This window comes from Pelodiscus sinensis, chromosome 8 (assembly GCF_049634645.1).
Source record: "Pelodiscus sinensis isolate JC-2024 chromosome 8, ASM4963464v1, whole genome shotgun sequence".
Classification (NCBI taxonomy): domain Eukaryota; kingdom Metazoa; phylum Chordata; order Testudines; family Trionychidae; genus Pelodiscus; species Pelodiscus sinensis.
The window spans coordinates 72093552-72120900 of NC_134718.1; the positions used below are offsets into that span (position 1 = coordinate 72093552).

General features: G+C 46.4%; 1 protein-coding gene across 2 annotated transcripts in view; it reads left to right on the forward strand.

Moving 5' to 3' along the window:
- Nucleotides 1–18328, forward strand: part of PCGF6 (polycomb group ring finger 6) — a 43100-nt gene extending 24772 nt beyond the window's left edge. The window contains exons 8-11 of one of the 2 annotated variants that reach the window (XR_012905731.1): nucleotides 183–281; nucleotides 11022–11113; nucleotides 14525–14611; nucleotides 16705–16767. Coding sequence is in view for 1 of the 2 variants with exons in the window: in XM_075935554.1 (XP_075791669.1) it covers nucleotides 183–281; nucleotides 14525–14611; nucleotides 16705–16761 (243 nt within the window). In the remaining variant the exon portion in view is untranslated. Of the gene's footprint in view, nucleotides 1–182; nucleotides 282–11021; nucleotides 11114–14524; nucleotides 14612–16704 lie in introns of both variants that reach the window. The other variant, XM_075935554.1, reaches the window with a different exon arrangement.
- The last annotated feature ends 9021 nt before the right edge of the window (nucleotides 18329–27349 follow it).

The following is a 27349-nucleotide window of genomic DNA, read 5'->3' on the forward strand; positions in this document are numbered from 1 at the left end:
GCAAGAGGTCAGACTTTCTGGCCCTAAAGTCTGAGGCTAATTCCGCCACCTTCAGCTGTAGCTTTAGCTGTAGCTGTAGCTATGAGCGGGAATTGGGTTTGGGCTGGAGTAACCCTTTGTAGAGAATCCTGCATGGAAACACTCATCATTCTTAAGTTGCTTGCAATCTGGTCTTTTTGCAGCCACTGGAAAAGAAGTTTGTGCGCGTTTCAGGAGAAGCAACCATTGGACATGTGGAAAAATTCCTGCGAAGGAAAATGGATCTTGACCCTGCTTGCCAGGTGTGTTACAAAAGAGGCAGACAGACAACATTACAGTCAAGGCTTTTATTTTGTCTTTAACATTTTCAAGTGAGTGATGTATTCAGTGGCTGCTGTTTCACTCTGATCATTGCAGTACATCTCCTGCAAACAAGGCACTTTTGTTGCCATGATACTGCGTCTGGAAGTGAGCCCCACAGCCGGGCTCTACAGACTTGTGTTAGCAGAGCTCTGGCTGACCTGCTAAAAATAGCTGGGTAGACATTGCTGCTCAGGCTGGAATTTGGGCTCTCAGGCCTGCACAACATCAAAGCAATGTCAATACAGCTGTTAACACACTCATCCAAGTCCCCATAACCCAAGTCTGTCAGTCCAGACTGGGGGGCTAGCTATCTGATCCAGCATAGACATACCCTGAGAGACCAGGGGCAGAGTCAGAGCATTCATCTAATCCAGTAAGCAAACACCTAAAAGCTGGGATATAGCGTGTGCCCCAGGGGATGATACAAGATATAACTTTCCCCATTCAATGGCAGTGCTTTTTTTTAAATTTTCTGGTAGTATTTTCTGTCTGTCTTTTAATTTTACATAGTGCTTGACAGGAGGTGGAGTACATTCAACAAAAGCCCAAAGACATTACAAACAAAAGGCACAGACAAGTAGGAGGGAGCGGGGGAGGATATAAGAGCAGAATTATAGGCAGGAATCAGGTTTAGGTGAACACAGCAAGGCTGATCTGAATGTTGAAGGAAGATTAAAGGGTAGTGAGGGAAGATGGTGATTTTGGAGGGGGCGGTGCAATAAAAGGGTGTGGGTGTTTGTAAAATATATAAATAGAGGAACACTCAAATTTGGTGCACCAGGATTTAAATGCCCAGTTCTTATTGACGTCAATGAGACTCACACAGCTAAAACCCTATGTGATTTGTGGGCAACAATTCCAATTATTCATCTAGGAAGGCTGCAGAAATTCTGTAATGCATGAATTCTCTGTCCAGCTGATGACAGGCAACTGGAAAATCCAGCTGCTGTTGATAAGAATAGGCAAACAGCAGCAATTAAGTGATGATCTTAGAGTTCTGTTTGTTTCTCTCGTTCCCTTTTCGAAGGCAATAAAGCATGACTGTTTGTTTTATTCCAGCCGTGAGTCTTTATTCATGCTGTTTGCTATCCCATGGTGATGGTGCAAATTGGGTATGAATTATTCATCATCCTGCAGAAACAACCTAGTTACATGTACAGGTTCCCTCTCAGTAAGAACATAGCTTCCCATTATAGATGGTACTGTTTGGGAATCCTAAATAAATAACATTTTTCTCAGATGTGAAGCCGCAGTTCAGTTTAGGCATGTCTTAAAAAAGGCATCATGTTTGGGTCCTAGTATTCTGAAGACTCAGTGCATCCACAACTCCAGTGGAAGCTGCAAGCTCTCATCTTTGAAAATCAGGCTGATGTTGTTTTACAGAGCGATAAAATTAGAAGCAAATCTAAAATTCTCAAAGCGTGAAATTTAGTGTTTTCCCACTTCCCGTGTCCTAATGCATGTTCTGGTGTAAAATAGATGCCGAGTGTCACCCCAGGGTTCATCACCTTTCATTGGGGAACAAGCTGATTTCTGTACAGTGTTAGCTGACTGTTTACCAGCTGGACTCTTACAGCCATTATGCAATAACTAAAGCATTTTAAAGGGCTGACCAAAAAAATCTTTTGCATGCTGTGCGTGGGGGAGTCTGGTTTCCAGTGTCACTTCCTTAGATACTTTAGAAGTGTCACACAGAACATGTTCTCCTTTCCTTGGGCAATGGCTCTGAACCCTTCCAGACTTCTCCTTTCAGGAGTCTGATTTGGCTTGTGTCCTTCAAGTTTCACCTCCCTTAAAACGACTTGTTTACAAAATCAGACATAAAAATGCAAAATTGTCACAGCACATTATTACTGAAAATTTGTTTGCATTCTCGTTGTGACCACATAATTATAAAATAACTCAATTAGAATATAAATATTGTACTTACATTTCAGTGTATAGTGTATATATAGCAGTATAAACAAGCCGTATGAAATTTTACTGACTTTGCTAGTGCTTTTTATGTAACCTATTGTAAAAGTAGGCAAATACCTAGATCAGTGGTCCCCAACACAGTGCCCGCGGGCGCCATGGCACCTGCGGGGGCATTTGTGTGCGCCCGCCAAGTGCTCGGGGCTGGCTTGGCCCCGGGCACATGGTATATGAATGGTGCCACAGCTGGTCCCGGGCGCACTGCGAGCGCCGGCCCCGGGAGTGCCGCGGATTGGCCGCCCGCCCTCTGGGCGCACAGCGCTTGGAGGGGGTGCCTGCCCCGGGCGCGTGGCACTTGCGGGGGAGCTCCGGCTCTGGGCACGCGGCGCTTGGAGGGGGCGCCAGCCCCTGGCGCGCGGTGCTTGGCAGGGGGGGACGCCGGCCCCGAGCGCGCGGCGCTTGGCGGGGGGGACGCCGGCCCCGAGCGCGCGGCGCTTGGCAGGGGGGGACGCCCCCAGGTGCACGGCACATGGTGGGGGGCCCGCCCCGCCCCCGGGCGCGCAAGTGTCCCTGCCCTCTGGCACCCGGCGGGCGAATGGCCACGCCCCCTGGCGCCCGGCAACCTCCAATGGTTGGGGACCACTGACCTAGATGAATTGATATACCCTCTGGAACACTTCTACATACCCCTCACTGAGAACCATTGTCCTAGGACAGGAGTGGGCAATAATTTTTAAAAGGGGGCCACTTCACAAATTTCAGAAATGTCTGCAGGCTGACCCAGAAGGAGCTGGGCCTCGGGCAGAAAGGACTGGCCGTGCGCTGTGAAAAGATGCCGATATGTTTTTTACACAACAAAGTAATTAAAATGTAATTATAATTAACTGGATACAACCTTAGCCAAAGATTATCATAGAAGGCAACACTTGTTAAAATGTGTACTAAGACTAACATTTTGAGAACACTTGTAACATTTGGAATAACTACAACATTAACACTAAACATAGGGTACTGAAAATGATTAATACTTAGTCCTGCCATGAGTGTAGGGGACTAAACTAAATGACTTTGAGGCCCCTTCCAGACCTATGATTCCATGAAATAGTATCAAAGTCCTTGTTTTTCCTCCCACCCACACTAAGTATATTCAATTAGGTCTTATGGGTTACAAAAGATTCCCCCACTTGACTATAAAAATGGCATCTAGGTATTTTTAATCAAAACCAGTTATAAAGAAATTGGTTGGTTATTGGGCAATTCGAAGGGATCCTGTGTCTCCAGCAACGGCAACCTAGAGGTGTGGGGAGCTTCGAACCCTTTCAGCTGTTTCTATTTAAAGGGCTCTTGTGTTCCCCACAGCTGCTATTCAGTGTGTTGCCTGACAGGCAAGGGGCCAGCCCTTTAAACAGAAATAGCTGAAAGGGCTCACAGCTCGCCCTGCCAGCCCTTTCCACTGTTGCTATTTAAAGAGCTTGAGTCTGTCCCGTTGCTGCTAGTCAACACGTTACCTAGCAGCCCCTGGGAACAGGCGAACACTTGGAATAGAAACAACTGTAAGGGGTTGCAGCTCCCCTGCCTCCAGTGCATTGCCAGGACCATGATCCCTTTCAGCTGTTTCTATTTAAAGGGCCGGCCCCTTTCCTGTGCCTGTCAGGCAACCTGTTGCTTAGCAGCTACAGGGAATAGGAGAACCCTTTAAATAGAAACAGCTGAGAGGGCTCGCAGCTCCTGCCTCTAGCACCTTGCTAGGGAGCCAGAGATGCCAGCCCTTTCAACTGCTTCTATTTAAGGGGCCTGCACCTTCTCCCCTGCTGCCCAAGGCTGGGGAAGGTGTGAGCCCTTTAAATAGAAGCCGTTAGAAGGGCTCTTGCCCCTCTCCTACTTGAGGCAATGAGCTAGGGGGCGGGGCCGGATCCAGCCTTCTGAGAGACTTTTGCCCACCCGGTCCTAGGAGAAGGAACTGCTGCAATGTCCCCTCCTACTCTGACTCGCTTGAGTGCGTTGTTCATGGACTGCAGAAGGACCCACACGCAGCACTTTCTTCTACAGAGTTGTTGCCTTCAAAGGTGAAGAGAAATGGGCTCTGTGTGTGTGCGCGCACACATATCAGCCTCGCAATAAGGAACCTCTTGTTTGAGAAAACTGACCAGTTTATACTAAGGGTCATAGAATGATTTTGTTGTTGTCAGAGGCTATGGACTTTCTAAATGGTCAGGTTAGATGATGATTGTTTACTCGTTACTGTTTAGTGCAATAAATATACAGTAAACTTCTGATAATCCGGCACCTTTAGGACCCAGGGGGTGCCGGATTATCAGATATGCCGGACTATTGGAAGAGGGGGCTATGAGGGGTCTGGGATGGGGTGGAGGGGATGCCGCCCCAGCCCCCTAATAGCCCCCCCTTCCGATAGTCTGGTTCTGCCCTAGGCATCCCCAATTCAGCTGCTGCTGGTCAGTTTCAGCAGTGGCTGAATCGGGGACACCTGGGGCAGAGCACCTGGGGTGCTGCTGGGTTGGTCCCATATCGCCGCCCCTTGGCGCTGCGAGACCAACCTGGCAGCACTCCAGCTGCTCTTCCCCAGGCGTCCCCAAGAGCAGCTGGGGTGCTGCCAGGTTGGTCCCGCAGCCCCAAGGGGCGGCGCTATGGGACCAACCTGGCAGCACCCCAGCTGCTCTGCCCCCAGCTTCCCCGATTCAGCTGCTGGTCAGTTTCAGCAGCGGCTGAATCAGGAAAGCCAGGGGCAGAGCAGCTTCAGTTGTCCGGCAGCTGGAGCACTTCTGGGTTCCTGATGGTACCGGACCATCAGGAGTGCCGGAGCATTGAATGCCAGACCAATGGAGTTTTACTGTACCTGGTCATTTTCAAAATATAGCAATGGCCCACTTCCTCCCCCGGAGAGCTCACAATATAACAAACATGTAACCTAGACTTCTGTTTCTTGGCCAGCATTTTTTCTCTCTGCAAAACACATATTCCAATGTTCATGCTTGTAAGAGAGCTATTTGATTTCATAACACTTGTTTGTTTGTCCATATGCCTGCTGCTCTAGCATTAACTCATTTGGGATGTCTAAGATTGTGTCTAATCAGTGTCTGAGAACTGTCGTCAAACACAGATGCCCACTTTAACTGAGGTAGGTCAGTAGAGATGAACACTTATTTTGAATGAAGTGTGGTCAGCCCTCATTATAATTCTCTGAAATGAGATAGAATGACACAACTCTCTTGACATGTGAGTTGAATTGGGTCGGCCCTGTTCACACCCACAGGGCAACAGGGTTCATCGTTTGAAGAATGGCACGATTGAGAGCTGATTTTGAGACCCGTTGTCGGACATTGTTGTGTGTGCTTGTAGCCTTAGTGTGAAAGATTCTCTGTGAAAACGGATTGTATCCTAGTTCATGCACTTTTGTCGTGTATCTGTGTAAACAGCTTCCCTATCCTGCTATCAGGAGCAAGAGGGGTATGTGCATTCTGCTCTCCTGTAAGGAAAGCAAAGACTTATCCAGCCAAGTGTCAATTAATGTTACCTGATGCATTGTAATAGCTTTGAAAGTCGTCTTATGCTGCTCTCCTGCTGTGAAAATGTAGGATGATTGCTCTGTTTGCTCACTGGCATGGTGACCTGTGGATTTTTGAAATGACAGTCTGGCTATTTGAATATTTTTGCTAACAGCAGCCAAAAAAACTCCTTCCAAGGGATTTAGAAAAAAATCTATATATGGTTATAATGAGTCCAGACTACACAACGGCCAGCTTTTCTGTAGCAGGAGGAACAGGTGCATTATTCTGGGTCTAATCCAACTCTGTTTGCAGTGTGGAATGGTTACTTGTGTTTCATTGAAGAGCTTGTCATTCTTTGAGCATTTTAGTGCATTTGTTCCTGCCTTTCTGTACTGATACACATGAAGAAAATACCAAATGTTCTCTGCTCATCACTGAAATCTCTTCCATTTAAATGTTTGCCTACATTCACTTGAGATGCTGCCATGTATCCAACACATTGCAACTACAATAGAATGAAGTGGTGTGTCTACACACTTGCTCCACCATGCTGTTCTGTGGATCTTTCAGTAAAGGCAGCTGCAGTACCAATATAAGCAGCAGAAATATGTACCAGGGACATTGATTAATATCTTTGTAGCTTTGGACTTAGGAGTCTCTGGGAACCTTAATTTGGTTTCATTTTATGGAAATTCACTAAGCTGTTACTATAGGAACACGATGTGCTTGCTTGTTGACTTAATTAATTTTTTCAGGGTTTTCTGTTGTTTTGTTAAGTGCTGACAATGTGCCTTTTTTAAAATAATTCTCCTTCAGAGTATAAATACTGCTTCACTTAGGGTACATCTAGGCAGCGGGGCTATTTTGGGATACCGAAGGCATATTTTTCAAAATAACAGGCACGTTATTTCAGCATCCCTGTAACCCTCATTCCACAAGGGTCAAGGATGTCTCGAAATAGCGCTGTAAGCCAGCTGGCTTATTCCTGGGCCCCTGACCTGTGCTCACGCCTGTAAATAAAAGGCCAGCGACTCCTTTCAAACCATGGGGCCTAAGGGCAGGGCAGGCAGCAATGCAAATGCAGCCTGCTAGTCAATAAGGCCCAGCCCTGGTCCACAGCGGGTCAGCAAACAAATGCAGTTCTAGTTAGTGAGGCCCTGGCCCTAGTTCATGGCAGGGCAGGCAAAAAAGCACAGTTCCCCAGGCACAAGCATGGAGGGGGAGACTGCCACCCGGCATGTGTGGTGACAGGGGGGACGCGGGCCCTCCCTGCCCCACTGCATCCCGGCCAAGGGCCCTAGCAGTGGCAGCCTTACCACTGGGGTCAGCGGGGATTGCTGCAACCCACTGACACGCTCTAGAACATTATGAGATCAGCCTGACAGTAGTCAGCTGCCCCAGACCACTTCCTAATCCCCCCTCCCTCCCCACCGCATCTACCTGGCTCCACGCTAGCTACTGGTCTTTGGGGTCGTGGTAGTCTGAAGCCTCGGGCAGGGTGTAAAAGGTCTCCTCTTCCAAGCAAGGACCCAGCGGTTCAGGCCACTCCTCTGCAAGTCCTCCGGGCCCTCCCGGCTTGGGAGCTCAGAGCAGGAGGCCTCTACTTCCTCCAGCAGCTGGGTGCCTACTGAGCTCCTGGGCTGGACTTTTATGCTCCCTCTCCCACCTCTTGGTTTTGGGGCAGGACCCAGCTTGACCCACCCGGGCTCAGAGAGGTGTCCTTCCCCTTGGGGTCAGTGAGCAGCCACCCCTGCTCACTACAAGTGCTGTGTAGTGCACCATGTAGACACTTCAAATTTTGAAATAAGCTATTTCGAAATACAATCGAAATAAGATACACAATTTGTGTAGCATAAGTTGCGTATCTTATTTCGAGTTTAGGGTGCTGTGTAGGCACACCCTTAGAGAAGTAATTACACAAAGTCCTAGCTCTAGAGTTAAACTTTGAGAGGGACTGGAGGGTCAATATTCTTGAGTTCTACTTCCAGTTCTGCCGATGTCTGTGTGATATTCAGCAAGTCCCCCTTTGTGTGTCACCTTCCCCAGCTGTACCTTTGAAACAAGATTTGTACCAGGGCAGCTTGCTCATGGGCAGAGGGCGAAGGCCCAGTCGGGGAAGGCAAGCCCCAGCCCTACCCCGTCTGCCTGAGGCCAAGACCAGCCCATCCCCAGCTTGATCCTTCCTGGCCACGTGGAGGGCCGGGGCTGCCATGTTGCAGCTCCGGCCCCAACCCTCCCTGGTGTCCAGGGAACAGGGCTACTGTGCCACGGCCCCAGCCCTTCCTGGTGGCCGGGACAATGCCTTCCCTTGACTACACTACTTGCCGCCCATGGGCTTGCTCTTCCCCTTCCTGTCCCTACCAGGAAGTGAGAGTCAAGTACACAGGCTTGTCTGCCCTCCTGCGTTCCCTAGCTAGTGAGGAATGCAGCAAACTGACACAAAGGGAACAGCAAGCAGTATCCTCATATGAGCGCTTCAGTGTCCCCTCCCCCACTGCCCTCTCTGAAGGGCACCTGCGAGGTGAGAGGCGTGGGGCTGGCGAAGTCCTAGACAGAGGAAGGGGGTGCCCCCAACCAGCTCCTTTCATCTGTCTGGTGAGTCTGTCTCTTTTCTGTATGGTTTTATGAGAAGCAATCGCATTCCAGGCATATCTCATTTTCCTGGCACAGCCAAACCCTGACATTGCTTTAAGTCAGGGGTGGGCAATAATTTTTGATAGGGGGCCACTCTAAGATTTTGGAAAGTGGTCAAGGGCCACACTCTTCCATGGTATTAATGGAGGAGGTACAGCATCTGGGATGGGATTGGGGTGCAGGAGGGAGAATGGAGTTTGGGTGAAGGAGACAGTTGTGACCTGGGGCAGGGAACTGGGATGCAGGGTTTGGGATGTGACCTAGTGTAGGAGGGGATTGTGATCTCAGGCAGGAGATTGGGATCGCAGATCTGGGAGGGGATATGGGCGCATGTGGAGTAGCAGGGCAGGAGTGGGGGGCAAGGGGTTGGGAAAGGGAGGAGCTGGGGTGCCAGAGGTAGGTTCTGGCCAGGAGACTTATCAGTTAGCAGCCAAACCAGCCTGCTTTCAGTTTAAAATGTTTCTGCCTGATCGGCCATGCGCCTGAGTGAGTGAGCAGGAGGGTGGCTGCTTGTTATTTAAACAGGCCACTCCCATTGGCCAGTTTCTGTCCAGAATCTGAATCTTCCCCCCTCCCCTCTGGACTCAAAGAAAAAGTGCCTCGCAGCTGCATTTCTGAGCAGCGTGCGGGGCAAGCAGGGGAGCCTGCCTGGGCCTCCCCACTGCCTCCGCAGGCTGGGTCCAGTGGCTTGGCTGAATGCGGCCCGTGGGACATATTTTGCCCAGGCCTACTTTAAGTTATGATAAGAGGAAGCTGTATACTGAATTTGGTGGTCCTAGCTCTTACCGTTTAGGAGGAGTTCTCGAACAAACAGACAAACTCTCAAACTATATAGCAGAAATGGCCTGTGTGTCACCCCCAACGTATCGACTTCCTCTCTATGGAGACTCTTAATAAGAGTGTCAGTTATAGCGAACGTTCTGACCTGGTAGCCCAAATTCAGTTCCTAACGTGCAACTGCCTCTCAACCCCCCGGGGTCATCTTTGAACCAGTAGAGGTGAAAGTTTCTGTATCACATTTCCAATTTTCCAAATTACTGAATAGCCTTGATGCAGTTTGACCAGGTTTATGCATGTGCAGAATATTTGCTAATCTTTGACCTTCATGCAATGACATCCTCCTATCTGTGTGGAGGGGACTTGAGGTTAATAGAATTCTTTAAATGATAAAGCACCCTTTTAAGACGTGTGTGAAGGAACAGACCAAAACCTAAAGGGCAATTTGAATAAAAAAATCTTATTTAGAGTCTCAGGGAGGATTTCAGATTATTTGCTCAGCTTTTGTATTTGTTTGCTTATGGATTTTAGTTCAAATTCCCTACTCATCTGAAAGGTTAAGACCTATTTTTATCCATCACTTGGGCTGACAACCTGTTAATTATTTTGCTTTGTTTTGACCTTATTGCCTTGGGGGATGACTAATCACTGGGACTTTTCAACATGGAAGAGAGGAGACTAAGGAGTGATATGACAGAGGTCTATAAAATCATGATTGGTATAGAGAAAGTGAATAAGGAAAAGTTATTTACTTGTTCCCACAATACAAGAAATAGGGGTCACCAAATGAAATTAATAGGTAGCAGGTTTAAAACAAACAAAAATAATTTTTTCATCAAACAACACAAAGTCAACCTGTGGAACTCCTTGTCAGAGGGTGTTGTGAAGGCCAAGACTATAACAGGGTTCAAAAAAGAACTAGATAAATTCATGGAGGTTAGGTCCATCAATGGCTATTAGCCAGAACAGGTAAGAATAATGTCCCTAACCTCTGTTTGTCAGGGGCTGGGAATGGGTGATGGGGAAGGATCGCTTGATAATTGCCTTTTCTGTTTGTTCCCTCTTGGCACCTGGCATTGGCCACTATCAGAAGGCAGAATACTGGGCTAGATGGACCTTTGGTCTGACCTAGTACGGCCTTTCTTATGTTTTTAGTTTTTGTCTGCACGCATCCATTTCTAATTACGAAGTGCCTCTTGAATATTTGGCTTCATCTAACTGGAGCTTGTTTTTCCACTGACGTGTGAATCATTTTTTGACCAGCTTTAATGCTTACTAGTAATTCCAAGCATACCACTTTTCAGATACTTTGAAATATTCAGCATGCTCTAGAAACAAGCATTAAGTTATCATAGGTGTTTCTCTAAGGTAGATGGCCTTGAAAAATGAGTAGTCCTGTGGCACCTTAGAACCTAACAAATACAGCTGCTCCCCGAGTTACGGACCAACACTTGGTCCATAACTCGAAGTGTTCGTAACTTGGATCCCATAGAGTGACTGCGCTGTTCGTAAGCGTGGATCACCGTTCGTTGTGTGTGTGTGTGTGTGTATGTATATGTATATGTGTGTTTGTAGGCAAAAGCAACTTCTTCAGATGAGATGATCTTGAGTGGAGCTCATCTGAAGAACTGGATTTTGCCCACGAAAGCTCATGATACTATATATTTTGGTTAGTGTCTAAGGTGCCACAGGACTACTCTTTGTTTGTATGGCTACCCCTCTGAGACTTGTAAATGGCCTTGATATCTAATATCTGATTTGTTTAATTTTGCTTTTTCTCACAATGGGTGGGATTCTCAGCCCTTGTTTATTTTACAACTAGTTACTCTTCTGTACTATTTCCGGTAGGATCGTCCAATGGCAGCATTATCCTTTCTGGCCAGAGATGGTGGAACAGATCTCCTGGTACCAAAGAGGAAACCAGCCCTCAGCTGCTTTGAGTGTGTAAATGTGGTTCATGGGGTAGAAATGTTCCATAATCAAATGTGTTTTTCTGAAAGTATACATGTAAATTACTTCCTCTGGGAAATTATCTGAAGTCTGGGTGCATATGGTATACCTGCTGAATTATGTCAACCTTTAATTTCAGAGATGGCTCTCTCTGGTGCATAGTAAGATCATGATGACAACAACTGATGGATATGAAAGGTTTTAGTCAACTATTTGAATAATCAAATCAATATATATCTCTTTTGCTCTGATCTTGCAATCAAATTCATACTTCCTAGCCCTCCACATATCAAGAGATAAATCTCTTGTGCTTTTTATTTTGTTTTCTTCTTATCCCCTGGATAACTGTACTTGCCCAGAGGTGCTCAGTTGAGTTTTAACACTAATTTGGCCAAATTCTTCCCTAATATGACTACATCATTTTGGTGCATTGTACAATCATATCTCCGTGTATTTGTCTTCATCTTAAACAATAACCATTAGTTTGTATTTGTCAGTTACTGTGGCTTTGGAAAAAGGAGCTTTTGCATGCAGCTAATATGCCATCTAAAGAAAATAAAGGGTATGATAGGCTGCTTTTGTTAACTCTGTAAGTGATTGTTAAGGTTATTCACCATTATCACCTCAGTCTTTCCTTTTCATCAAAAGGTCAAACTAATTAAATCAGTGCTGTCTCAGTAGTTTAGTACTAATTGGCTCCAATTTTACCAGCTAGTCAAGTGTAAAGCCTGAGTAGATTTATAGCACTTGTGTTAATGGTAGCTCTTTTTTCATCAATAATGTATTAATTGTCTTATGGACTTCTGTAGGACCCCAGGCTCCCTTAGATTTTCACCGTCAGTGCCCATGCTTATGTAACAGGGTGTTAGGAATAAATTGTGTTGGCCTTTTCCCATTCTGCACTTCTGTCCTTTTTATTCTTGCACAAGTGGAATTAATCCTAGGGCAGCAATTAGCCAAAGAACTTTGGGGCCTGATGCTGAAATGATGGAATTAGTCATTTGGTATTCACAGCACTCCATGGAGGGGGATGTGAAAACGGTTTTGTGATAATTTATTAAAAGTCACTGATTCATTACTGATTGTCAGCTGAATCTGCAGCAGCAGGGTCGACAGCAGGGTTGACATCACGGTGTTCCCAGATGACATGGTATTTCCACACAAATAGAAGTGATTTTTTTTTTAATAGTTAATTATTTAAATAATTAATTTATTTTTAAATTGTCAAAAATTACCATTGTGCCAGTTGGTGTCCTTTAAGGGAATGAATTGTTGTCATTTTTTATTATATAAAGGTCAACATTTTCACCTATCACTTATATGGGTTTCCTTCCCACCTCCTTCCAGTTAAGATGCAGCCAGGCCAGCGTTAGGTCTTGGTTTCTATTGAAAACAAAAGCAAGATTCCCATTGACTTTAGAGGGAGCAGGATTGGGCCATCAGTGTCTTATCTGTTTTAAAAAAGAAAGTTAGAATATAGGGTAGTAATCCAAGAGCAGTTACCTGTGTATGTCACCAGAAAAAAGTGGCAAAGGATAGGTGTGCCTCTATTCTGGACTAATAGGGTGTGACATAATATCGACAGAACTCAGCAGTTTTGTCGACGGCAGTAAACCTCATTCTAAGAGGAATAACGCCTTTTGTCGACAGAGTTCTGTCGACAGAAGGCATTATTGCATCTACACTGTCCTTTGCATCTACACTGTCATGTCGGCAAAGCAGCTTGCTTTGTCAACAGAACTGGATGTAGTCTAGACGCTCTTTGTCGACAGTATCTGTTGACAAAACTTCTGTCGACAAAAGCCTGTAGACTAGACATACCCACAGTGTGTTGTTTGGATACTGCAGATAGTTAATTTGGGAATAGAGAGGATGAATTTGCAGAAATAGATTATAAACAGAAAAATATAAGTGATTATTTGGAGACTATGTAGTTGATCTCTTCCATCCATGTGATTTTTTTTCCTACCAGTGTAGATTGAATCTCTCTAATCCAGCACTATCTGGACCGGCAACATCTGTGATCTGGTATGATTTTGGTTAGCCGGATGTCCACTTAGCATGGGTGTGACCAAGTTTCCCGCAGTCCCATAAAGTTTGTTGACAGCCACCAGTCCTGGCTTTCAGTGTTCTGTGCTGTTATTTAGCTCTAATTTACTCCTAAATGTCTTCTCAGAGTCCACTAAGCAGTGGACATGTTTGTAAGGCTGCTAGACAATATTGACCTATGTTTTGGCAAATTCTCTGGTTTGGCACTGGTCATGTCCCAAGGGTGCTGGACTAGAGAGGTTCATCCTGTATTACTAAAGTGACATGCTCTTAAAGCAAGAACACGTGACATGAGGTGTGTGCTGACTGCACATGGCATTGACTGTGAACTGTGCACTCCCTTTGCATCCACTCAAAGTGCTGCTACGGTTCAGTCAGCACACCCCGCAAATTCTAGGTACGCAATCCCAGTTAGCAAAACAACCTTATCTTGGGAGACCATCTTGACTCATGTTGGCCACTCACTAGCCTAGGTTGCCTGTCGCAGAGCCGATGCTGGGGTGCACCGCCTATTAAGCCAGCTTCCCCCAGCACCGTCTCCTGCTTCCCTCCTCCCCCTGCTGCTTCTGATACATACACAGTGGGGAGGGGCGATGCAAGTAGTCAACAAGATTAACTGATAAGTCTAGGCTTATCGGTTAATCATCTAGCCGACTACTCGTTGACATCCCTAGTGTGTAGTGAACTAACTTTCACGCGTCCTTCTGGAAAGGAGAAGTAAGAACACATTTTGTCCGTGTTGGGAGGTGAGGGTTAGTATCTCGTCCGCTGCATGTGGCATGGATAATTTACTTCTTTATTATTTGTGTTACTCAAGCACATGGGAGCCCAGCTGTGGACCACAACCCCATTGTGCGTAGGTGCTATACAAATGCAGAACAAAAAGCTAGCTCTTGCCCCAGAGAGCTAACTTTTCTGGAGATGTTGGATGAATCTGGGAGTGAAATGTCACTGGCCCCTCGTTGTTAGTACCTATGGCCTATGTAAAATGAATTTGTGGATCTTGGTAGGATTCCCAATGAGTCTATGTCACAACTGCCAGGAAAAAGTCCCTTTCATGCCATTTTCACTGGTGGGGTCAAGTAGTGAATGAGATGCAGACAATGAGCTACCTTCTAGAATTGGCCCCTCTAGGTCAGAATTGAGGACCGTAATCAGGTTAATATGAGGACACTATTATTACTGCGGCTCATGCTATGTCGTCTGAATGAAAGCTAAAACTACGTTCCTCTCCAGGGACCTGTTGCCAGCATTAGATTCACTTTATTAAAGTACCGAATCTCAAGAGCTCTGCTAGTCTTCCCGGGGCAAGGGAGAGGTTGCACTTTTGACTCGCTTGTGTTTGTTCACAGGTGGACATAATATGTGGGGATCACCTGCTGGAACACTACCAGACGCTGAGGGAAATCCGCCGAGCTATCGGAGACAGTGCTGTGCAGGTAAGAGTGGTGGCTAGTTGGAGTTGTAAAATGTGTATTCTGAAAGGGTGCTGTGTTTCCAAAGAGCCAAATAGCAGCAGTGTCTGCTAGAAATGCTTTTACCCATTGATATTCTGCTCCTCCACTACTTCATCCTGACAAGGTGCATTAGCCAAGAGGGCTTTGTTGATTGTACTTGTAACTGAGCTGTGCACCACGTGTGTTGAGTGTTTGATGATTTACTGGAGTTCTGGACATGAGCTTTGTTTCGTTGTGTAAATTAGTTGGCAAAGAACCCACAACGAGTGAAACCAGACTGTTCTCTATGAACATTTCATCTCCTCCTTCCCCACCCTTGGGAATCCATATCTCTGCAAGTTATCAAAAGGCAGAAGCAGCCCAAACAAGACTAGCCTTGTGATTGCATGGAAGAGACAATTTGCATTCAGGGATGAGGACAGACTTTGCTGGGCCCCCCCAAAAGAAGGCAGAAGGGATGGGACTCAGGGCTAGCCTCCCCCAGCCAGCCTGTCCGTGCCGCCCAGGGCTCTGTTGTTGATTTAAAGGGCCCAGGGTTCCTGCTGCTTCCAAGGTAGCAGTGGTAGCTGGGAGCCGGGGGCTCTTTTAGATCACTGGGTCCCAGGGCAGCTGCTCCCTTTGCCTTCCCCTGTCGGCGGCCCTGTTCACAAAGAAAACACCACAGCAAAAGATGTAGAGTAATAAATGCCAGATACTTGTTCCGTATCGGTGTAGTGTTCTCTCAAAGCTGCTTTTGCACACTTGCGTGTGAGTGATAACTGTATGCACGCCTAATGTCAGCGTGAAATGTAACTTGTGTATGCAAAAGTGTTAATGAATATATACATCCAACATCGCAACGGAATCATTGTGCCATTAGCAGATGTATTGCTACAATCTGAGGCGAAGTGTTAGGCTTCTGCATCACTTTTCTAGAGTATGGAATATTTTATATTGGAAAGCAAATGTCAAGCAGCACTTGGGAAGAATGTGAGATTTAATTTTTTTTTATTTTTGTTGATTTATCCAGAACTTTGAATAAGCAACTTCTAGATATTGAATTACAACATAGCACTCTTCAACTTCAGTGTATTTTGTGAACGTTAACACTAGGGATGTTAATATGTGTTTAATGAATTAACTGTGTAATCGCTGACAATGTCAGCAGTTACACAGGTACATGCAGTGTCGGGGAGGCAGCTCCCCGTGAGCCGGTACACACAGGGAGCTGGCTGAAAAGCTGGCTCTCTGTGCATACCATCTCCCGTCTGCAACAGCCCCATGCTGCTGCCTCTGATAAAAGAGGCAGCAGCATGGGGGAGCACGTGGGTCCCCAGGAGCCAGTGCAAGTGGGGAGCTAGCTTGTAAGATGGTTCCCCGCATGTACTGGGAGTCTGTGTATAAACCTGAAGGTTAATCGATGAGCCCAAGCTCATTGGTTAAGCATGCACACAGTTACACTTTCACCTCTCTAGTTAACACACATTCCAGCATGGTAGATAATTATCACCTTTGACATGAAAAAACTGAGTCAGGTGGGTAAACTAATTTGCCAAAAACCACAGACAAAGTTTGTCAGAACTAAGAACTCCAAATCTGCTTCCAGGCCCATTCTCAGATCATCCAAAATGTTCTGCCCTCTTTTCTATGTAATACTTCAGTGTCTTCCTTCTTTTTGGTAGGTTGTGTTAAAGAACAGGGTTTCTTCAAATGCTTCTCTGATGGTTATTTTGGTGGTGGTTTTGTAGAGACCAATTGGCTTGTACTGTGGTGCCTTTTATGCATCAGGACAAATTCAAGGTGCTTTTAAAATGAAAAGCAAAATGATAATTTGTACTTGAAGAAACAGATTTTTACATCCATTGGTAAGATTTCCATACTTAGGGGATAGCAATCCATTGTCTTAGCTTTTCAAGCTTTTCAAATTCAAGCTTATTTTAGGGAAAGAGAGAGGAACAAAAATATCCTGATTGGATTTTCAGGAGACAGGAGGAAATGGACCTTTGGCAGATGGTTAATATTCTGGTAAATGGTGGCTCTATCTCTGTGCATTAGCTGATTTATACTGGCGTAATGATACATCTTTTTCCCTCTAGGATGGCTTGCTTGTACTGCACTATGGCCTTGTGCTATCGCCGCTGACAATAACTTAGACTGCTAGAATATCAGAAAGTGAAAGGATCCAAAACACGATGCTTCTTCAATGCTGTGTCTCACCAAAGAAGCCCAGCCTCCTTGGTTCCTGTCCCAGGAAATAAATGAAACCACCACTAACTGCTGTACACTTATAATTTAGCATATGACTTTGCCACAGTAAGAAATGCAGCCTTTGTAAGTACAGTTGTAAACACTGCAGCGCTCTATATTCAAATGATACTCCTTAAACTCTAGCTAGCTCAGGGAAAGCAGAATACTCAGAGTTGCTGAACTTATTTTTAAATCCTTCTTAAATCCACCCAGTTGCACAGGGTTAACTTGTTTTCTCCTCCACTAAAATTAATCCTGGGCAGGTCCCTAACTATTTTTATCTGCATAAAACCTTACCTACTTATGAGGTATATGGCTGGAATGGTGCTCTCAGGAATGATCTGCAGTGAGTGGTGTCCCTTTTATACAATCATTTGTCTAATAAGACTGTTAGCAGCAGCTGACTTGATTTAGAAATAGTGGGGGAGGTGGGGTGTTCTAGCTTGTACATAGGCCAAAATGGGTGATCAACTTCCTGTGGGTTAAATATTGACTTTGTTAGTTCTACCAGAAACAGAATTAAGATATTGTTTCTTGTCAAGGAAACAGCTTTCATCTGAACTAGGTCCAGAACTGATAGTAGCTAGACTCATGTTAACTACTATGTAACTATATAGCTCATGCTTCTGCTGTCAACATGGGTGGGCCAATAGATTATGCTGTGCACAGAGGACATCAGTGTACAACCTTCCCCTATATCTGTGATAAATGTGAAATAATTAGACTTTCAGCCTATTCCCATTGAAGTCAATCAGCTGACTTGCCTGGAAACTGTATCAGGCCTTTCATTTTTAACACCTCTCCTCACAGCCCCAGCAAAAATGGAGACCCTCACATTCACTTCGAAGTAGCATGTTGCAATGACCTTTGAATGCATTAAGGGGTAGACCGTATTTGAGGCTGCTGTTGTGTGCAGGACAATGGAATGAACATCTGTTATTACAACAGCCTCAATAGCTGCACAAAGACTATTAGATAGTTTAATTTTAACATAACTGTAGTTATGATCACTTAATATTTTAATATTCTGTTCTGCTTGTTATAACACTTGAATGATTTCTTCCACAGATAAAAAACAGAGATATGCATGAGTAGGGTTTTACTGCATAGACTTAAAGCCAGATTTCAAGGTAACCAGATTCCTAACTCCCATTGAGTTTTATGAGACTTAGGTGTCTAACTGCCCTTTAAAAATCTGGCCTGCAAGTCTTTAAGACCAATGTTTGTTTTGCCTATGAAGATGACACTTTAAGAAAAAATCTTGTTTACCTACAGTCACTCCTTGTGATGCTTCTAAAATGTTAAAAGAAACTAATAGCTGAGATTTCTGATTTATTTTCAAGGTTTGTATAAAAGTAGTGCTGAAAATGAAGCAGAAAAAGGGATTATTTTGTAAACACTTTGTGTATTGTATTGATAAGAGATTATATCTTGTAAGAATTAAATAAAGTCTTTATTTTAGTCTACTTGGAATTCTTATGTTGTAAGAAATACTTATTGCAAGACAGCTCTTCACTTTTCCCCAAGGTAATAGCCAGTGAGATTAGTAAAATGACTACTAAACATTTTTACTTAATCAGAATCCACAAGTTTAAATGAGGAAATTAAAAAGTGGTATTTTAAAATGCCTGATATCAGTGGGGACTTGGAAATTTTATTAATTGAGATGCTGTGAAATCTCTGGTGACTGTTTTTTATGAGAACTCTATTTAAAAAAAAAACAGAGGTTTCTAACAAGTGAAGACAAGAATATGTTGCCACAAACATAGGAGGCTGTAGGAGTCTTCATTTTTGGACCCTTCCTTTTTTCATTGGGTGCATCCATGTGTGTCCAGGTCCATGGCAGCTGTGCAGCCTAGTGGCTAGGTTGCAGAGTAAGCAGGAGAAACGGGACGCTGGTCCCCTGGTCCAAGGACTCCAAGCCACTCCCTAGTCAAGCCCTTAAGTTTGGGACCTGGACCCGAAAGTCCAGATTCCCTTTAGCTGGGGCTTCTTAGTAGGTTCCCCCTTTTTCCCAGAGTGGGGGCTTACTTGCTCCCATGCCCTGCTGAGCGGATAGGCTCTGGTTCGGGCCCTGAGACTGCTAAACCAGGCTATTGCCACCTTGGTGGTCCACCCCAAACTGAACCTTTTTTTCGCCCTCCAGGCCTGGCATTGGCTGCAGGTAAAGCAGGGCAGGGCTAGCTGGACCCAGAGGCTTTCTTTAACCCCTGGGGCGCCAGGCCCTCTTTTCTCCACTTCACACCATGTTGTAATGCACTTCTTGTCAGACTGTCTGCTTGATCCATTTAATCCAGGTAATCCATTTCTTATCAGAGCCAGTATGGCCATGTCTCTGGCTTCCCATCTGATCTTCCTTGCTTGATACATGTCATCAAGCCATCAATATGGCTGCTTCCGGATTTATTACCACTTAATTTACTTTTGTTCTGTATGTACTATTTTAAAGAAATGACTATTAACAATTTAGTCGTGGGCTGGACTAGGGATATGAACGACTAGTCAGCTATCGATGAGCAAATGCTTGTCGGATAGTCAATGCACTTGTCTCTTCCCCCCCTACCCTTGCTGCCTCTATCAGAAAGAGGCAGCAAGGGGGGGCAGCGTGAAAAGAAGGGGGTGCTTCAAAGTGGCAGCGCCGCATGGAGCCTGGGGACTCCCCGGCTGACCCTGGACTCCATGCAGCGCTGCAGCTTTGAAATGCTGCAGGGAGCACGGGGCCAGTACTCGGGGGACTGCTTAAGTCCCCTGTGGGCCCCGTGCTCCCCTCAGCGCTTTCACATTTGAAGTGTAGCAACATCCCTGGGGCTGTTGTTACACTTCAGAGGCAGAGGCACCCTTATCGACTAATCAAACAGTCAATGCATAACTATTTGATTAGCCAATTAATCTAAATGTAACATCCCTAGGTTACACTGTGAATTCTCGCTTCGTCCAAGTGTGTTACATGCCTACAAAAAGGCTTATTTTAAAAGACAAATGGCCTTATAAAAGCCTTGACTAATTAAAATCAGGGTTATTCCAGAATGTCCATCATCGTAATAGACCATTTGTACCTACAATGCTGATTCTTGTAGAGTCTCCAAATTACAGTGTTATCATTCAGAGCTGCCCTCCCCGCTATGAAACCTGCCACTGTTTCTGATGCAGAAGTCGGTCTCTCTTTCAATAGAAAATCACATTGATGGCAATAAGCCTAATCCATTTGCCTTGGTTGGTTGGTACTGTGCACATAGAGCAGTGACCGCGGCAGTGGATCCATTGCAGGTTGCTGTCTTCATGCCCAGTTTTTCCATATCCCTGAAGAAAGTTTGCAGTAAACCCATCGCCATGTGGCAGCCACAGTGTTAACATGCAACGGAAGAGAATTTAAAAAAAGTATTTTCCCTCTCTTCCTTTTTTCCACTTCTCTCTCTTCAGTGCCTCCACACAACACAACCTCAGCCCATTCTTCTGGCCAAGGAGGCCTGAAAACAAAGCATTCTGCTGCCCTGCCATGCAGCATGTGTTCAGTGTAGCTCAGGTCATCTTTTGTCAAGCTCCTGTAGCGCTTCATCACCCTTAGTGCTTCATCAGGTACTGTTGGCATTTGACACCGAGGGGGATGATGTCTGGTCAGTACCAGGCTGATCTGTGGGCTGGTCAGTTTGCCTCATGAAAGTTACGCTTGGTTCTGTTTGTTTTTAAGATATCAGTCTCCTTTCACTCCCCTGCAGCTGCCTTTGTGGCTGCTTTATTTCCCGTTCATTTCTCTCCTAAGTCTTTGGCTTTCTTCCAGTCCCTTTTGACCCTGTGCATGGAAGATCTGAAGCAGCAGGCCCTCTTTGGAATAGTTTCTATGTCTTTTTGGGAGATGTGCCAACTTCTCGCTCTTGAAGGAGAGGAAGAGGGTCAGGAAGCAGTATAGCTGTACCACAACTCAGTTCATTTTTGTCTTATTGGAGAGAACAGTTGCTCTTCTTTCTAGTTTCTTGTATGTCAACAACGTGGCTAATAAATCTTGTCTAAACGTGACTTGTGGAGTGAGTGGATTTAAAGTGCTCCTGACGTGAGCTGGCAGAGTCGCATCTGAGTGGGTTCAAAATGGAGTGATTTTGAAAAGAAAACAGGGTTACAATCCTCAGAATGTTTGAGCTTCACCAATGATGTTAGCAAATCCACTTGTTTCATCTTCAGGGCTGTCTGCTTCCTACAGATCCAGAGCTATGAGGAGAAAAGCACAGAGGTATGTGAAAATGATCAGCTGAGAGTCCTTTCATCCAGAAAAGATGGGAATGAGCTACCTTACCCCGCACATAGCTCTTTGCTGCAGCACCAATAGAACCTTAAACGCTTAGTTCTTCAGACACAAGGAGAGTTCAGTAAAATACATTGACAAGAGGCTGGTCTGTGTTGGGTTCTTCTTTTCAGTGGCTCATCACCTCATCCCCTGCGCAATGAGTTAACACATGTTAAAGTTCAGCACAGTACTTTCAGATTACACCCCTCAGCCCCTGTTTCTGGGTACGTCTGCACAGTAGCGCATACCTCGAAATAAGCTATGCAATTTGAGCTCCACAATGGCTTATTTCCAAATGTGGTGCTGTCTACACAGTGCTAAATTTTGAAATAAATCGTTATTCCAGTGTCTTCCTTAATCCTCGTGCAATGAGGTGTACAGGAAGCCGGAATAAGAAGCCCATTATTTGGAATGTATTTCAAAATAGCAGCTTCTTGTTTAAACAGCGCAGAACGCTATGTTGGGATAATGGATGTTATCCCGAAATAGCGCTGCTGTGTAGACGTACCCTCTATCTTCCCTCAGGTTCTTGTGAAATCTGCATCTCATCCCTCCATGCTTAGCATCCGGTAACCCTACCAGCTGAGAGGTGGCTTGCAAACACTAGAGCTGGAAGCTGTTATGTGTTTTCTTTTAAAATTGAGGTGCACTGAAATGCCATGTATGTACCTTGTATTCAGTATATGTCCATGTAACCCTGTGCCCTGGTGGTCACCCCGAGTTCGGGTGACCCTCGTCCTTCCTAGCTGATCGGACTCTTGGCCCTCTGACCGATCGTAGCTCCCGGCCGACCGTGCGGGATGCCGGAGCCCGCACTGGCTCGCAGACGCCGGGAAGGGGGCTCGGGCCCTCCCTCACTCCGAGCCCCGACCCAGGGCCCTGAGACGGGGACGCTAGTCCCTAGTCAGTGGAGGGGGTTACGTTCCCCCCAAACCCTCCACTCGCGGGGACCACGGCCCCGCCCTGGGTCACTTCTTCCCGGCCGGTTGTTCGGCGCGTTCCCCCCCAGCAAGGGGATAGACTCACCCGGAGTCCCTGTCGCGGGTGAGGCTTCAGCCGCCGCGAGTACCGTGTCTCCTCCCCAGGGTCTCCCAACAGACCCGGCTCCTCCGTCCTGCCTTCAGCACTCCCCTCTCCCGGTCCATGGTCCGGTGCCCTTTGAATGGCCCGCTCCCCTGCGGGCGCCGGGGCCGGCGTGGTCCCGTGACTCCAGGCCCCGCCCCTCCCCGCGCTCTCCCCGTCGCCTCCGGTGACGTCATCGCCCGGCGCCGGGGAACGCGGCGGGCCGACGATCGTCTCGGCCGGGACTCCTGTTCCCGGACTCCCCTTCTCAGTGCGGGGCGGCGCGGACCCTGTGCCTGCCCCGTCACAGTCCAGTACATAAATTGTCTGCTTAAAATCTATGGGAGGTTGTAAGATTACTCATTTTGTTGTGTTGGATCCCTGCTGAGAGGCAGACACATTCTGTGGCAAACCAACAACGTTCTCATCAGAGGTTCTTTTCCACCTCCTTGTTTATAACCAGTGAACCAGTTTAACCCAATGGAAGCAAGCTGTTAACACTAGTTTCCCACCTTTGTCTTCTATTGTTTGAGTAAATTCCCTGCCAAATAGTCAAGAAATCTGAGGCTTTCTGGTGGTTCTAACAGATTGCTATAGATGCGGGTTTTATCATTAAACTGCTGTAATGTGCATTGTGTTGCCTTTAGACATTAATGACAACCCATTTCCAAATGAAACAGTTTTGATTGACTGCAGAATGCTTTTCCATGTTGGGTGGCATGATATTATCTGCAGTGCTTTTTGATTAGTTCTGATGGTGATTGGTTTTGGTTTTGGGGGTGCTTTTTTGGTGGATCAGTGCTGGTTTGATACTAATGTATCTCTCTAAATATGTGGTTCCCAAACTTTTTGGCATCACGCCCCCCTTTTTGATTTTTGAAAAACCCTCCCCCCCCCCCCCAAATAGCAGCAAAACTTGTTGAGCAAAAAAAAAAGGAAAAAAGGAACTAAACAGGGCAGCAAAACTTGATGGGGGGGAGGCTGGGTCACCTCGCGCCCCCCTGGAATTTCTTCACACCCCCCAGTTTGGGAACCCATGCTCTAAAAGTAAAGGCTGGATATTTTGGGAGGTTTTGTTTAGATGAAAATAAGTTCTTTGGAAGCTTCCAATGCCCATTTTTTCCTAAGTGAAATGTTAACAATAGAAAACTTGGTCACGTGTTGTTGGATTTGGTTGGTTGGCAGAGATGGTTTGCTTCATAATGTGTATCCTATTATGTGTCTCTTTGGAAACCATTTTTCACTTGGTGGATGAGAACAGACATTTGTTCCAAGAGATCACAGGGCTTTCTGAATGTATTCTCGTGGGGGGGGAAGGGGTGTGCTGTGATGAAATAAAATATTACTTTGATTGTGGGGGGCCAACACATCCTTTCAGGAACAACACGATATTCGTGGGTATCCCTATCTTTGAAAGGCAAACAGCGCCCACTGGGATGCAACATTTTACAGCAGTAGCAAGCATCTGTAATCTGTTCCCTTTATGCCCTATGAAAAGTTATAACTTACCAGTGGCAGTAAATCCAAAAAACCCCACCACGTTTCCTTTTGTAAATGCCACAGCTTGAAGAACCAGGAGGATGGCCATTTACTCTAGACATGAAAGGTGTGTGCGTGAGCTTGTGAACTGGGCCGCAGAGTGGAGTCAGGACAGCTGTGTTGTGTTCCCAGCTCCCTCGGTGACTTTCAGCCACTGTTTTCTCAGTAATAATACTCACCCACTCTTGTAAAGGGGTTGACAAGCTCTGGCACGCATCAGTCCTTCCTTCCCTTGAAGCCACGTGCAGTGTCTACGAGGCGAGTCTGGGTGCTCTGACATCCTCCCAGTTGTATGTATGGGTGTGTCAGAACCAAGGGCCTGCGTCTGAGAGATGTATGGGTCCCTTGGTTTTGTAAGAGCCCTCGGGTATTGTAACATCAGCTGAGAACACAAACCATGTTCACACATTAACCGTTTAACTCCGGTCTTAGAAACAGTTGTGATCAAATCCAGCAGAAAAAGCTCCTACGAATTAAAAATGAGGCTGGTAAATAACTAGCCTGGGGCAATGTGGTTTCACTGTCACTGGGAATATGCTTTGCCATTCTCTACGTTTTCCCCCGGGTCTTAAAGCCAGTACAGGTATCAGGGAACCAGGTTCACCATGTCCCTATGGAGTCCATACGGTTCTCTTTACAGCTGGGAGACGTGATACAGCCAGGGTCCACTGGGATTAGTCTATCTGTCCTGTGCATTGGCCACCGGACTCTCCTTTCTCTGTCACTGAAGTATTTTTGCAGGGCCAGGCTCCAGAAACAGATGGAACAAACTATGTGTGCGCATTGGAGGCATCTTTTCCGGAGGAATGAATTGGCTTGGGAAAAAAATTGGACATTGTTGGTGTGTCATCTGGAGCCTGTCTCTGCTGCTGGGTACAGCGATGCCCTTGGTATCCCTGTGCATGCTGCTAGGTCCTCCTGGAACCAAAAGACTTCTCTGAGGAGAACTCTTTGCTGGTTCCTCATCATCTTCCTCTGGGTCAGGATTAGCTTCCCCCATCACAGGTCTGCCGCCTCCTCAAAACTCGCCCCTCGCAAGCCACCTTCCCCTGCTAACCACTTGCTCAGAACTATACAACCTGCTCTAGTGTCCAAGGCCTCTTGCCACTATTGGGGCGTAGAGACATGGGCGCTACTAGGCAAAGCAGAATGGGAGGCACTCAGTCGAAGGACCCACCTTGTGCCCTCTTACTCATATGGCTGATCCCAGATCAGGTGCAATATCTCATCGGAGTCAATGTGAGAGAGTCCAGGCTTGCAGGCTAGAGATGAATTACACTTGTCTGTATCCATTAGACTTGATTGTACCAGGTGCTAAGTGTCTTCAGTTGGTACGCAGGGCCTGAAAACTGAAAGCTTCCATATTTTCCCAGGGTTGTGTCCCATCCTGGAAGCTTTTATCAAAGTTATCCTCATGGGGCTGTGCTCAGGTTACTTTCGTGAGTCGGGGGCTATTCAAGTGAGTAAGGAGTGGCAGGGTCGAATCCTTGGGCTGGCCCCAGGGTTAGTGCATGCCCACCTAGCGCTGTGCACACTAGGGAGGCTGTAGAAATCAAACTGAATCTTCCTCAATAGTTCTAAAAGATTTGATTCCCTTCCAATGTTTTCCTGGATTCCTGCCCCCTCCCTGTGCTCTGGAGCAGCCCAGTAAGAGAGAATGCCAAACTACTGCAGTGGTGCCAGCCCAGGCAGAAAATAGGAAATATTAGAAATCTGCAACCAAGCCTGTGCTAAGATTTAATTCTACATTAAATCTGGTTTCCCAAACAAAACACTCCTCTTGCCCCTCCTGCCCCCTTTGCTCTATTAAAATGGAGGTAATTCCTCTAGATCAGTGGTTCCCAAACTTTTCGGCATCATGCCCCGTTTTTGATTTTTGAGAAACCCTCACCGCTACCACCTCCAAAAGCAGCAAAACTTGTTGAGCAAAAAAAAAAAAAAAAGGAACTGACTGGGGCCGAAAAACAAAAATAGCAGCGAAACTTAGGGGAGGGGAGATTAATGGGGAGGGGGGCTGGATCACCTTGCACCCTCCCCTGGAATTTCTTCACGCTCCCCCAGTTTGGGAACCCATGCTCTAGATTTTCTTTGCTTAGGTAAAGATCTAGGCTTCATTAGCTAGAATGCAAAGAGCCTGCTAAGCAGGAAACCAAACAGAGGCTTTTGTTTGGGATTGAAGTACAGGGTCACACAATTTAAATTCAAGAGGATGGGTAAAGGGCAATGACCAAAAAGGTTTTACCATTCATACTATCTGCTTAGCTCTGCTGCTCTGTGTTGCTTTCCCCTTGGCGTCTGGCTTGGAAGGGCTGTTGCATTTGATTGTTTCACAAATGGGAATCACTTTGAAGTGTCAGTTCTCCTGATGATGTGTTACCACTGATACTGTAGTTTATGTTTACTGGGAGAGGGGAGAATAAGATGCAGAGAAGAGGAAAAGGGAGGCGGAGAAAGGAGGATTGGGAGGCAGAGAAAAGAGAGAGATGAGGGATAACCTGGAAGAAAAAGTAGTCCGAGAACAAGCAGGAGCAGGAAGGGAGAATTTGGGAAGAGGTGGAAGAAAGAAGAGGGGGGCTAAGGGGATCCCAAGGTGGGGGGAATAAAGGCAGGAACCGGGAGCAAGACCTGGCGAATGTGAATTAAGAATGTAGCAAGGTCAGTGCTAGGGCAAACACTTGCATGAGGCTCTGCAGTATTTATTCCTTTGGGCAGGCTGTCTCCTTCCGCTCCTTCCGCTGCCAGTGGGGCTGGGTAGGGTTGCCAGATGGTTTCAGCAAAAATACCGGACACACTTGACATGACATCACAATCGACATTACCTTTTAACTAAGAGAATACCGGACTTTTCTATTTTCTCATGTATATTTTCCCAATTGGTTTCCTGAACAGAAAGCTCAAATACTGGACGTTCCGGTTCAAAACCGGACACCCGGCAACCCCTGGGTTGGGTCCTGCCCCAGCCTTTGCTCAGCTGTCTGGAATTGCCAGTCAGGCAGCCTATCTGCAACGCGCAGGATAACAGCAGTGACAGCAGGCCGGTCCCTCGTTAAAAGGGAGCTTGCTCCTCTCACTGCTGTAACGTAACAGACGGTGACGCATGGGATCTCTGGGGCCCAGGGACTGCTTGGTGCACCCATGGAGCGTCTGTAGAGATTGTCTCCTTCCCTCGCTTCCTCTTTCCTGCTTTGTCCTGGGCATTCGTGGAGATTAACGTGGCTCTTTGCTTCTGCTCATTCTGTCCATTCAGCTCCGGCGCTCTGTGGCTCTGCTCTGACTTTCCTTTCACCATCAGCATGTTCTGGGCTCTGGCTTTCCCAGGGCGTATAGCCTCGGCCGTCTTCTAGACTCTGCTACGTCATTCTGAGGGGTCCACTCTGCCTGTATGTTTCTGGCCCTGTGCCCTGGCTCAGCTCCCTCAACCGGAATGATAAAAAGCATCCCTGGTATTAGACAAGCAGGGCTGCCTTCCCGCATCCCTACAGTGATCAGCGGCTTCGTCTTGCGGTGGCTAACGGACTCCTCGGGGGAGCTTTTCAGAGAGCAGCACCGGCAGGCGGGTGATTCAGCTGCACCAAAGCACTCTGCTGAATCAGCAAGGCCGAAACGGTCAGGCA